The sequence below is a fragment of the Rhinolophus ferrumequinum genome, chromosome 5 (genome assembly GCF_004115265.2).
Source record: "Rhinolophus ferrumequinum isolate MPI-CBG mRhiFer1 chromosome 5, mRhiFer1_v1.p, whole genome shotgun sequence".
NCBI classification, from domain to species: Eukaryota; Metazoa; Chordata; class Mammalia; order Chiroptera; family Rhinolophidae; genus Rhinolophus; species Rhinolophus ferrumequinum.
Window position 1 is genome coordinate 41,918,296 of NC_046288.1, and position 13,715 is coordinate 41,932,010.

Consider the following 13,715-nt stretch of genomic DNA (forward strand, 5'->3'; position numbering starts at 1 on the left):
CTGTGAATTCACCATCAAAGTACTTACTTATATTATGGGTTGCTGTTGTAAATAGTAATGGTATTTCTATGTGTGAGTTAGATGCTGAAGTTAAAGAAAGGAATAAATAGTATAATAGATCTTTGAAAAAGGCAAAGGAAGGTCTTTGGGGAAGTAACTGTTAAAGACTGACTATGGCTGGAAAGGTCTTTGTCCTTTTCAATAAACTGAACAACAACAAAAAAAAAACTACAATGACAAGAATATATATTCAAGTACAAATATTACTTTTCTCCACATGCATAGCTTTTTCTCCTTTATGTAGTCTTAATAACATATATATATATATTACATATCCTTCTCTTTTGTTTTAAAAGAAAAAGTGTACTAGCTCAATACAGGCATTTGCAAAAGCACTTGTGTCAACAACTTCTGTCCATTAAAGATTTCATTCACAACTTGTTAATTACAGTTTTCTTTGAATTTTAACCAAAACTGGATTAAAATACCAGGGGTGCCAAAAAAATGTATACACGTGGAAATTTTGGTCAACGTTGCTCAAGCAGTAGTTAGCCGTAATCAGAAGTGTCTGGACGCTGATGGTAGCCACTTTGAGCACCTCTTATAATTGCAGAAGTCAAATGTGACTTGTATTCATCTTTTGTTATTGGTATATATTGAGTATTACAATTTTTATATAGTTTTCCTTACTTGAAGTGTGTGTACATTTTTGGGTACCCTCTGTATTTGGGGGTTTTAATAACTTTAATTCACCTCTCTTGCTTATTCTGCAGTCTCACTTCTGCCTCCTGGAAGGCCCTCACCAAGGTCACCATGGACTTCTTAATTGCCAAATTTCATGGTCTCTCCTCAGCCTTTTCTCTGGTATTGGGTCCCATGGCATTTAGCCTTCTAGAAACTTCCTTCTGCGAGTCCTTCTCTTCCTGTGTTCCTTCTTGTTCTGTTCACTTTTTTAGCTTTCTTCTTTTTGGAGTATGTTTAGACAGTGATCTTTTCCACAGCTTCCACTGGTCCTTGTATGCTGGTGACTCCCAAGTCCCTCTAGACCTCTCATGAACTACACACCTTTTGCCAACTTTTACTGGACATCTCCAGTGGTGTATCTCACAGACATTTCATCCTTAACATTCCTCAAGCTGAACGCATCCTTCTGCCCATCCAAACTAGCTTCACTCGTGTTCTCTACCTGGATTAACGTTAACGTCACCCACTTGAATGCTTCACCCAAAACCTGGGCATCATCCCTCACTCTTCTTAGCTGATCATTCCACCTAATTCTTCTTCTTATGAAAGAAGAAGAATATCTGTCTTCTTTCGTATATTGCCATTGTCCCTATTTTAACCTTTATCATCCCTATCCTGCATTGTTGTTCATTTATTCATTCGTCAATTCAGTAAATTAATTAAAAACAGATATAGGCCCTGTCCTTAAATGTGGTAAGTGATATGAAAGAAGACAATTGGGGAAGAGGATTCCCCTAAGGGAGCGCCTTTTTGAAGGCTGAAGCAAGATGGGGAGCCAGTCTGATGAAGAGAGAACTGCATGAATGAAGGTTCTGACACAGGAAAGTACTCAAAACATTCTGGAAGCTGAGTAAAGGCAGTTATTGGAGAGAGTGCCATGAGATGAGGATGGGAAGGTGGTCAGGAGCCCGACCCTGCAGATCTGGAATGCTTTGGTAAGGGGGAAGCTAGGATTTTAAGTGGAGGAGTGACAAGATTTATTTAAATTTAAAAAAAAATTTTAATAGTTCTCTTTTTTTTAATCATTTAATTTTTTTGACATACAATATTATTTTATATTAATTTCAGGTGTACAGCATAATAGTTAGACATTTATATAATTTAAAAAGTGATCCCCCTCCTTAGTCTTGTACCCACCTGGCACTATACACAGTTATTACCATATTATTGACTATATTCCCTATGCTTTAATTTACATCCCCGTGACTATTTTGTAACTACCAAGTTGTACTTTTTTTTGTGATGGATATATGAAAGAAAGTTTGGGGAATATAATCAATAATGTTGTAAAGATTTTTGTAGGGTGTGAGATGGGCGCTTGTCTTATTAGGGAGACCACTTCATGGGCGGTGTAGATGCTTGACCACTGACTCCGCTGTATACCTGAAGCCGAAGTTGAATATTGCAAGTCAACTGTAATTAAATACATATACAGTCACGGGATATGGAGTACAGCATAGGGAATAGAGTCAAGAGAATTGTAACAGCTGTATGTGATGTCAGAGGGGTAGTATATTGGGGAATGAGGATTATCACTTTGTGAGGAGTGTAAATGTCTAACTATTACATTGTTTTATACACCTGAAACTAATAAAAAAAAAGGTTTATTTAAATTTTAAGGAGATGAGTCAGAATGCCATTGGACCACAGATTGGATGAGATCCAATATCTGGACTTTTAGGACTCCCAGACACTACTTCCAGACTGCTGTCTCTGAAGCCAGACTAAACCAGGTCACACTTCCATTTAATATGCTATTATGACCTCACTTCAAGATAAAGTTTTAAATCTTTACATAACAGAGTAGCATTTCACTACACGGTCTCTGCTTACTTCTTCAGACCTACCATTCCCTGTGAACATCTGGTACTTCAACCATGGCAAACCACCTGTGAGTCCCAAAAAGCCTTCGGCCCTATGCTTCGGCCCTCTCCCTGTTGGTCTGTTTAATTCTTCCTCATCCTTCAAGACCCGCTCAAAAGCCAGATCCACGGAGAAGCCTTTATCAACTAGCCCTTCCTCCAGGCTGTGCTGCTGTTCTGGGTCCACCTCTGTCAGGGCACACCTCACAGCGGATTATCAGACTAGTTCATGCATCTGTTTCCCTCAGCGCGGGGACGGAGAAAGAGATGCTGTCAGACACATCTCAGAAATGGCACATAGATGTTCTCTCTAAATGTTGAGGTGGCCCATTTCCCTTCTCTGTTGTACACTAGCACGTCTCACTCACTACCACACAACTTTCCCTAATACAACAACTAAAATAGTTGAAGCCTAATCATTCCTCGATTTCTGTGTAGCACTTTGCATTTACATACAACACTTTTAGTTGGTAGAGTTCCTTCAAATACCTGTTCCTATTTTATCTACACTGTGTATAACACAGAGCTAGCAAAGAAGTGGGGTTTCCTGTTGAAGATGATGGCTCCACACTGTGGTAGATGGCCTGGAATCCTGCGACCAAGGCCCCTTGGTTCTACTGGCTTTATCATTGGTACATTTACATTTGTGTGATAGTTTTGATTTCGTCTTTGGCCCAAGAGTTAGTAAGAGAAAAGAATTTTTAATTTCTAAATGGCTGGGTTTTATCTGGATATTTGTATTTTCTTGTTAGATTAATTTTCTGCATTTATGGTTTAAAAACTATTGCCTGGTTGGTATCTGGGGTTTTGTGAGGGGTTTTTTGTTTGTTGGGGGAATTTTTGTTTGGGTTTTTTTGCTTACAGCAAGAGATATTTATTGTCTCAAAGTTCTACAGGTTAGAAATCCAAACTCAAGGTGCCTGCAGGGCCCTGCTCTCTCTGAGACCTGTAGGAGAATCCTTCTGTGCTTCTTCGTAGCGTGTGGTAGTTTGCTGGCAATCTTTGGCATCCTTGATATATAGCTGCATCTCTCTAATCCTCCGTCTTCACGGCCATTCTCCCTGTGTCTCTTTCTTCACATGGCCATCTCCTTATAAGGACATCTACTTGTTCATTTTTAACTTTAGAGATTTACTGGTGTCCCCTTTGTGGCCTCATATATTACTAATTTTCATAAATTTTCCATGGATATTTGAAAAAGAATGTGAGTGATCTCTTTTGGTACAGCATAAAATTTGATGTATATATGAGCCGTGATCAAAAAATACAGTGAATGTTTAAATTTTTAAAAACATTATTACAGTAAAAGACATATTGCCTCAAAACACTCTCTGTGACTTCGAACACTTATCCTATCATTCTTGCCACTTTCTGAAGCAGTTCTGGAAGTCTTCTTTCTTATCTTTCGTTGTGCTGTCATGGCTGCCTTGATGTCCTGAATCGATTCAAAACATTTACCTTTCATGGTCATTTTGACTTTGGAGAAGAGCCAGAAGTCAAATGGTGCCAGATCCGGTGAATAAGGTGGATGAGGACACGCTGTAATGTTTTTATTTGACAGAAATTGCCATATCAGAAGTGATGTGTGACACAGAACCTTTCTGTTGTGATCACAAAATACGGTGAATGCTGCTGCCGAGTGCCATCCAACTGAAAGGCAGGGATCTTCAACAATACGGGAAGTACATATTGAACCTTAGTAACAGTGAGTGACAAATTTCAATTTGTTCGGTGCAGTCAGTCAGGTGTGAGCTACAGTTGAGAGAAGGTGTGTTTTAAAGTGTGCCGTAAATCATCTTCCATCATGACAACGTTCCATGTCATACATCGCTTCTGGTCCGGCAATTTCTGTCAAACAAAAATACTACAGTGTGTCCTCATCTACCTTATTCACTGGATCTGGCACTCTGTGACTTCTCGCTCTTCTCCAACATCAAAATGATTCAGGACACTGAGGCAGCCGTGATAGTGCAACTGAAGACACTCACAAAAGAAGATGTCCAGAACTGCTTCAGAAAGTGGCAAGAACGATAGGATAAGTGTGTTCAAAGCAAGGGAGAGTATTTTGAGGGGGATTAACGGAATGTGTCTTTTACTGTAATAATTTTTTTTTTATTGTTCGATCACACCTTGTACATTAAGTCGCATATTCAATTAAAATCCATAGTATCCCTAGAAAATTTTTATCTACTTTGTCAAAGATTGAGAGAATATAAATTTAAGTTTCCAACTACAATTGTGGTTCTGGTAATTCTCCTTACATCACTAGGATATTGCTTTATACATCTTGATGTTGTTATTCAATGCATAAGAGTTCATTGTAGTTAAGTCATTGTATATGGCGTTATCAATTAAAATAACCTTTTTGTTTAACTCATACTCACTTTATAATCTCCTTTGTCAGATGATTAACATATTTTTCAAAATATTTTAACCCTAACATATATAGCATATATTTCTCATTCTTTTATTTTTAGCTTCATTTTGAGTGGGTCTCATAAAAATTTTAGAGTGCAGTTTTAATTAATTAATTTATTTTTATTATTTTTTATATTATTCAAGCTGAAATTTATTTTAGTGTACTTATCCACATTTTTAACCAATATTTAAGACTTTATCATCTAGTAAGTTTAACCTCTTCACATTTCATGCTTTTGTCAGATTTGTCACCTTTTTGTTTCCTCTCTTATGCTTTTCTGTTATTTTCCATTATTTTTATTTTGTTACATTGGAAAATTTTTCTTTGTTTTTTATTCTAACAATTTGGAGTTCATTCAGTACAATTTCCTTTATTTATTTTTAGTATTTGAACTTATATTTTTCATGACATTAAGAATAATGTAGTGTCCGTTGCCTATTTTGAAATTAAGACACAACTTTGGTTATTTTATATGCTGATTAGTTGATGATGCTGTGGTAATATTTTTATTCTGGCTTATTTTATGGAAAATGGAAATTGGGAGTTAAGACAAAGATTAAATAGCATTTAAAGAGTGAATGCTACCTTCCAAGTGGCCTGTTTCCATCAGGGACTGAAAGGAGAAATGACATCACAGTCTTATATATTTCTATTGTATTTAACATTATGCAATAGGTTTTCACACACTTTTCTCCAGTTGAACTACACAAAAGCCCTAGATGTTATTATTCCCATTTTCTAGATAATGAAACTGAAGCCCAGGAAAGTTAAGTAGTTGTCTGAGATCCCAATAGGCTGAGACCCCTAGCACAGAGGCACACTTTCAAGATGAAGCAAAGTGGAAACTCAAACCCAAATCATTCTGAGTCTAAATCCAGGGGTCTTTTAGCTACAGCTTAGATAGACTCAAGGTGCAATTGACTTCTTGAATGTGTGGAGATACCACTCAAAAATATCCCACAGATCAGCCCAAGGCCTGGCACAAGGGAGGACTGAGTTAATGTTTGCTGATAAAATGAAGGTGTTAGTATAATCAATCATCCTTCAAAGCTAGATGGCTTTGTTTCTCTGGATGTCCAGCAGGTGGCACTACATAATCAAGGGGATCTGTCACTTCCCTTTTAGGGAAGCCATTAAATTCCATACAGGTCCTGAGAATTTCAAAAGCAAAACCAAAATTGAAAATATAGGAAAATAAAGGAAGATATATTTTTTAATCGTTGGCTAAAATTTACATACATACATAACGACCATATTTATATATCAAAAAATTTAAATAATTTGTCAAAATTCCTTCTTAGCAACAACAAAAAACCCCACAGGTGAAAATTCCAGAATGATCTATACTAATCAAGCCAACATAAATTCTAATGTCAAGTTAATGAAAAAACTAAACTTCGTCATTTAGTCAACCTTGGGGAGCATCGTATGGGTTTTGTTCCCTTGACTGACTCTGATCCATAAGAAGGCCTTTGTAGAGTACACTTGTCCCTCCATCTGTGGGGCTGGATAGGTGGTGCTCTCCCTGGGCACTCTGTGAGCTCCTCTTCTTGAGGGCAGAGATTACATCCTGCTCATCTTCACGTCCAACACCTTGTTTCATAAATGTGAGTGGACTAAAAGTCTAAACCCTTAGCTGCTCCGGTAGTTTTCAGAGATGGCAGGTGATGTAACACTTGAAGAAGAGTGTTCTTGTCTAAATTAGCGGGTCGTAGGATGACAGGTAAGGAAGCCTAACTGAGGCAACTAGAAACTATTCTTCTCCCTCGAGATACAGCATTACACACCCTGTGTGGATTATGTGTTTTTATTGCTCCATTGACTGCTCGAGAGAGACTCTTAGACACACTTGTGTTTAGATCACTATTATCCTTTCTTTTAATAAGCTTAATTTTCTATGATGTTCAGGTGGAGAAGGGGAACTATATGACGGAGAGACTTTACTAAATAGCATTTAATCCCCCCAAATCATTTAATACAAGGTTTTAAAATGCATTTTATGATGCCTGAGATTACTATAGAATCAGCTACGTATTAGTCACCTGCTAGGTTTTTGAGAACTGTGGTCAAAAGAAGTATAAAAGGTGCTTCCCCTAGAAGCTTTTTGTCAGCTAATTATAGGAATGCTAGCGCATTACATTGTAGTCAATGGAGTCCAGCATACGATTGTACTCATTAAAGTGCACTTTTAATAGGTATGTTATAGCAATCTGATTAAGGAGGAAGAACCACCATTACTGGACATTTAAGTGTCAGCCACTGTATTATACAATTTTTGTTATTTTTATTTAAGCAGAAAAAATATCCTATGGGATAGCTTATTATCTCCATCTTATAGATGAATAAACTAGAACTTAGAAAGTTTAAGCAACTTGCATAGGTCACATTGCAAGTAGGAGGCATGACCAAGATTCAAACCCTGATCTCCTGTGACCTACTATTATAAATTCTCTTCCCACTCCCTCCAGGACTATTTAGAATGGACTGGTATAATCAGCAAGTCTTCATGGCAGAGATGGAGCTTGAGTTTAGAGGAGTTCATGAAAGATTTGATAGGTGGGAGACAGATGTGTCTGCATCTGTCAGCATCCTGGAGGGAAAGAGATGGAAAACTCAAAGTGCTAATTAAAGAAAATTTAATGAAGGGACTATTTACAGAGGATGTCAGGGTTATGGACACCAACAAAGAGAAGTGCAGCACTCAGGAAAGGTGATCACCTCCAGGCTGTAGGGGCAAAGGGAGAGAATAGCAAGGCATGAACCCAGTGTGGCTGGAGGAGAAAAGATTCCCCCAGCAGCTGTGGTCAAGGTTAGAGATTTCCCTGCCGACCTGCATCCAGGCAGTGAAGGAATGGAGTGTAGCGTGGAGGGAATAAACCCAACCCCTCTCTCCTGGTGCCCCTACCTCTCCTGTTCAGCTGCCTGTTGGCGAGGGACCCCATGTGATACAATCTATAGAGATCAACCTCAGGGCCCAGATCAGGGCAAGAAGAATGGAGAATTGATCTGGGAACAAACGGAGAATGGCCTGCCCATGTCATTGTAGAGACAATAAGCAGCACGTGCACAGTTGTAGGCTGAGGAGCTCGGCATGGCCTTTGTTGGCGCCTGCGCAGACCGGCCTCGCCAGTGCAGAGGGTCTGATCTGAAGGCAGTGGATGAAGTTGAAGAGGCATGCTAGAAGTCCTAAATGTCAAGTGAAGGTGCCTGATTCTAATCCGATACTCAGTAGTAAGCTAATTTTGTTTTAAGCCTATGTTATTTCTTTTATTAAGCCAGAGAGCTAGGGAGATACCCTAGAAGCATGAGAAAGGGAAGGAAGGTGAGGGTGAGAGCAGACTGAATGTGGATGTCTGCCCGTCTGCTGGAATGTGGGAGTGAGTGTGCAGGTTCCCTCACAGAGTTCCTTTGGCTCTCTCTGTTCCAGTGACCTATGGGATGATGAGCTCCAGTGTGTACTGCTACACTCGCATAATGTCACAACTCTTCCTAGACACCCCGGTGTCCAAAACGGAGAAAACTAACTTTAAAACTCTTTCTTCAATGGAAGACTTCTGGAAGGTATTTGCACATGACTTTGAAAGTACCTCTTTATCACGGAAAATTGTTCATTTGGCTTCATATGCTCAATTTGATAGTATCTGCAGGGCCTGCTATGCGCTTAACACTGTGTAAGACGTGAAAGCTATGGCGAGTTGTTAGAAGTATGTATGTGCTTTGCACCATGCTGAGTGTTTCATACCCTACTTTATTTAATCCCCATAGCAACCATACAAGATAAGTATAATACTAATATTCCCCATGTTGTAAATGAAGAAACCGAGATTCAGAGTGCCAGGGAGTAAGAAAAAATGACTTTATTCTAGTCTGCAAACACTTCTTCACCTAGATTATAATTCATGCAGTCATTCAACTCAATAAATATCTATTGAGTATCTCCTAGGATGTAAGGCCCATAGACAAAATTTGGTTATTTTGTCTTGCTTTGCTTTTTGCTTTTTGTCTTTATTGATTGTGGCAGGTATCCTAGAACAATGCTTAATACAAGACAAATACATTCTTTCAAAGATCTCTATCTAAAATCAACCCAGCCCCTTTCCAAATTGCCACAAATTCCAACATGGTAGCGGAAAGTAAGCAGTGAATGATACAATAGGAAAAATATTAAACTGCTCTGGATGACATGATGCTCAGAATCTATGAAAATTGGGAGGGAACTTGGAAAGGAAATGATTATTTCTTCCTTAGGAAATACTTTCTTAAATTCTTATAAAACCCTGGCAGTCAGTGCTGTTGATTTTAAAGATAGAGGAAACCAATCACAGGAACCTGTTCATTCTAATGAGTAAAAATATTTGACATCCAAAACCACACTTGCATAATATGAATATTTCCCTCCCTCAATGGGGCAAATCAGTCCATCGGTATTGATCATCTGATAAGACACTGAGAATGGCTAAATCTGTCTTCCCTATAGGCAAACTAACAAGAGACTTCTCACATACACACAATTCCATGATAATAAGTGCCAAGCTCTAAAAGCAGGGATGGGTGGGGTTGGTGAGTTCACCATATGGCAGAATAGTCCAAACAATTAAAAGATTCATCAGATAGCAGACTGGTAATCAAAACTATAGTCTTTTCCTTTCCAAATAAGTTTAGAATCATGATTATTAATTATTAACTATTTTAATAAGGGAAAATGAAGTTGATCATGGCTATGGGTTTATGCAAACAACCCTCCCCACCCCCTCCTTCAGTCCTAGAGCATAAATCAGAGTTTCCATTTAATAAGCATCCACTCTGTGCCTATTGTTCTGTGGAACCATACAGAGAAGATTAGCATGGCCCCTACACAAGGATGAAACGAAATTCATGAAGCATTCTACCTTTTTTAAAAGAAATACCCTGTTTATTCATTTGAAATATCACATGCAACTTTTAAAAATTAAAATTATTTCAGCATTTCAATAGCATCTTATCAGTTTGGTGGCAAACGAAACACTGCCAAAGACAAATGTTTTGAAAAGCATTTACAAAAATAAATTGCACAAAGTCCTATCTTGAATCTTTAAAAGTAAATTAATATTCAAAATATTTGTATACCAACTCCCAAATTTAGTTTTACATAGAAAATTTTGATTTACATATTTATTCTGTAACATATAAGACATCTGTATATATTTTATCCAACGTAACTGCATAGGCATTAGTTCCAAATCTAAGAAGATTGAAAAAAATACTACTTTATGTAGTTTTTATGTATTTGAGGACTGTTGTGCAGTATACATAAAACTTCAGAAAACTGGTCAGCACCATTGTTTTATCTTTTTCTGAAAATACAACATACACGGTACACAAAAAAAGTCTTAACCCAATAAAACTTAAATAATTTTTAAGTTAAACCATTTGTAACACTTAAGTGCCTTGCAGATATCTCCTTTATAAAGTCTGCTCAGTAAAACAGTCTAAATGTTAAATATTAACTATAACCAAAATGGGTCTCACAGGAATCAAGTGAGAATGGCTAGCAGTCATAATAAAAGGCAGATCCCAACTAAAGCCAGTAGAAAATGCTGCTGTAAGGAAAATTATAATCATAAAATGGAATGGTTTCATGAGTTTGCCACCCTGGATAATCTCCTTTCATAATCATCAGTGGAATAAAAACATAAGCTTCTAAAAGATTTAGAGCATGTTAGTGTTCACTTTTCAGCAAAACTCAAAACAAAACCTGAGAACATCAAAAGATTGGATTTCTTGATTTCCGTTGATACTGTGAAGTGAAAACTGCAGAATGATCCCAGTGGGTTGAGCCTAGTTGAGATGTGAGACCTCTATGTGATTGTTTAGATCCACTCCATCCCTTTACAAATTGATGTAGTAACCATGCAAAAGATGGACCTTACAGGTGCGGGAACCCAGGCTCAAAGGAGGATCCTGCTCCAGGCTTTGCAACTAGCCAATGATGGTGTACGATCCAACTTAAATCTCTCTGACAGCAAAAGCCACCCTTGTTACTCTACTGTGTTCAGAGTGCTACCCTGTTGGCCATGCAAACATTCCAGTCAAGAGCAAGGCAGCCACTGAGTTTGGAGCTTTTCAGAAATGTTTCCTTTGCTTTTAGTTCACAGAAGGCGCCTTATTGGATGGGCTGTACTGGAAGACACAGCCCAACAACAGAACTGAGACTGACAACCGAAGCTTCATCTACTATGAGAACCTCCTGTTAGGAGTACCACGGATACGGCAACTCAAAGTCAGAAATGGATCCTGTTCCATCCCCCAGGACTTACGAGATGAGATTAAAGAGTGCTATGATGTCTACTCTGTCAGTAGTGAAGACAGAGCTCCATTTGGTCCGAGAAATGGAACCGCGTAAGTGTCTGTGGCTCATAGCCACGTGTCCTGGTCTCTCACTGACATTCATTCATTCATTCTCTGACTCCTTCACCAAGGACAAGTAGCCTTAAGTGAGTCTTCAATACTTATATTTAAGGCCATGGCCAAACTGACCTTTGGTTTCTCAAATTTTCCCTACCTTTTACCCCCTTTTAGATTCTGTTATACATACGTATTTTTCAAAAGGCTAAATCATTGACCATATGGTCCACAAGAAAGAAGCTACATGGTCCTTCAGATGTTTCTTTTAAGATGCCTGGATACTATTTTTGTAGATCTAGTAATATCATTCACTAGGTTATTACTGGGAAGTTTTCTGGGAAATTATTTTATTATTAGCTCTTACAAATTTTTGAAGAGTGCAAATTTTTGTTCAGAGTGCAATAATTTAAAGTGTCTAATAAGCTTGTGAGGCAGTTTTTCTGTCTGGTTTAAAGCCCATCCTTCTTAAATGTGTGTTTATGATTTTGAGTATGTATTTAGAATGTGCACATTTACAGGGTTTTTGTGTGTGTGTGTTCTTTGGTAACCATACTTAAAACATCTCATGTATTAAGGGAGTACAGTCAGCCTTTTTAGAATTAGTGTAGTTATTATGAAGAAATGAGAAGAACTCTCAGGCTATCCCAAGGTGGACCTTTTGGGGTCACTGCCCCAGGTGAGTCGCTGTGGTGAAAATTGTCTTCTAAGCTTTACTGAGTTAATTCTGTCAGTTCATCTAGATCCTGGAGACTGAGACCTCCAGCATCTAGATTTGTTCGTATACAGGGGGATAAACACCTTTTCCTTGATCAGATTCTTTGTCTGTCATCTAGTATACACCTTATTTAGTTCCAGGGTCCATAGAAATTTAGTAAGAAAAACAGAAAATTTAGAGTAAAGGGACTAAATAATCTCAAAAGACTTTTTTTTCAGGTTATCGTAGTGATTTTCCTTTTTGATGATCGTTTTCTAATTCCTGCCAAGCATAAGCATGCCCTTAAACTGTGGCACCTTGTCCAATATCTTACTTTATCTCATATCATAAATATGAGAAATTTATGCAGCCACTACTCCATGCCAGACACTACTTAAGAAGTGATTTCATGCATTATCTCATCTACTCATCACAAAACAACTCTGAAATAGGTATCATCTCCACTTTATAGTTGAAAAACAGAGACTCACTTACCCAAAGCGCCAAAGAGTTCCTGACTCTATCCTAAATGGAACTAAGCTGGGATTTAGCCAGCCTGACTCCCAAACCGTGTTTTCTTCTTCCATATTAATTGTGTTATTAAGATTAATCCATATTAATCTTGCTATCCTGAGCTCCCCATCAGTATTCCAGCATGAGAGGAGGGACACTATTTTGTTCACTGCTGTATTCTCAAAGCCTTGAACAGTGCCTGGTCTGTAAAGATGCTCAGTAAATACCTGTTGGATGAATGGATGAATAAGTGATTTCCACTACAGGATGGACTACTGAAGCAGTTCTTTCTTGTGTGTCTCTAAGCCAACCTTGAATCCTACCATATTCTCAAGTTACTCCCATTTCTCCTTCCCTTCAACTCCAGACTTCTTGAAAGAATAGTCTTCACTTGACACCTACATTTCCTTACCATTCGTTCACCCCTTAACACTTAAGCCCTTACTTTGACATCTGTCTTGGAAGCTCCCAGTGACCTCTGGTTAGCAAACCCACTGAACAATTCTCAATCTTCACCCTATTCAATCTCTTTGAAGAATGTGGTAGTGTTGATACTCATTATTTTGACTTCTGTGAGTGACACTGAACTTGGGTTCTGAATTCTGTAACCTCTTTCTTTTCTCACCTCTCCTCTCTTACTCCCGGGTTCCATATTCGGATCTTTGTCTTTTCTTTCTTTATACTCTTTACCTTGACATGCAGATAAGCTTCCACTCTCATCTCTATTTAATGATTCGTCATCTCTTCAACAAATATACTGAGTATGTACATGTGCCAGGTATGTTCCAAATGAGGTCTGTCTTTTCTTGCAAATACCCTTGGTGCTAGCTGAGGTAACACAGCAGCAGGAAACAAAGCAGAATCAAATCCCCTATCTTCACAAAGCTTACATTCTAGTGACAGACGACAAATATTCTGCCTGTATGGCCCACCAGCTCTTATAATTCAGTATGCCACAAATTGAACTCATCACTTTCTTATTAGATTTGCTCTTCCTCCTATTTGATGGCACCACCCTATTCACATTACCCCAAACGAGTCATTTTTGGGATGTCCCTTCTCCCTTGCCACCAACTTCCAAATCAGTTGCCAAGTTCTG

General features: G+C 38.2%; 1 protein-coding gene and 1 pseudogene across 1 annotated transcript in view; both read left to right on the forward strand.

The window, feature by feature from the left end:
* The window catches only part of PKD2 (polycystin 2, transient receptor potential cation channel), a 57,721-nt gene that overhangs the window by 12,275 nt on the left and 31,731 nt on the right, over positions 1-13,715 (forward strand). The window contains exons 3-4 of the mRNA XM_033105513.1: positions 8,453-8,586; positions 11,153-11,403. Coding sequence (XP_032961404.1) covers positions 8,453-8,586; positions 11,153-11,403 — 385 coding nt within the window. The remainder of the gene's footprint in view (positions 1-8,452; positions 8,587-11,152; positions 11,404-13,715) is intronic.
* LOC117022701 (uncharacterized) lies at positions 9,820-9,920 on the forward strand (annotated as a pseudogene).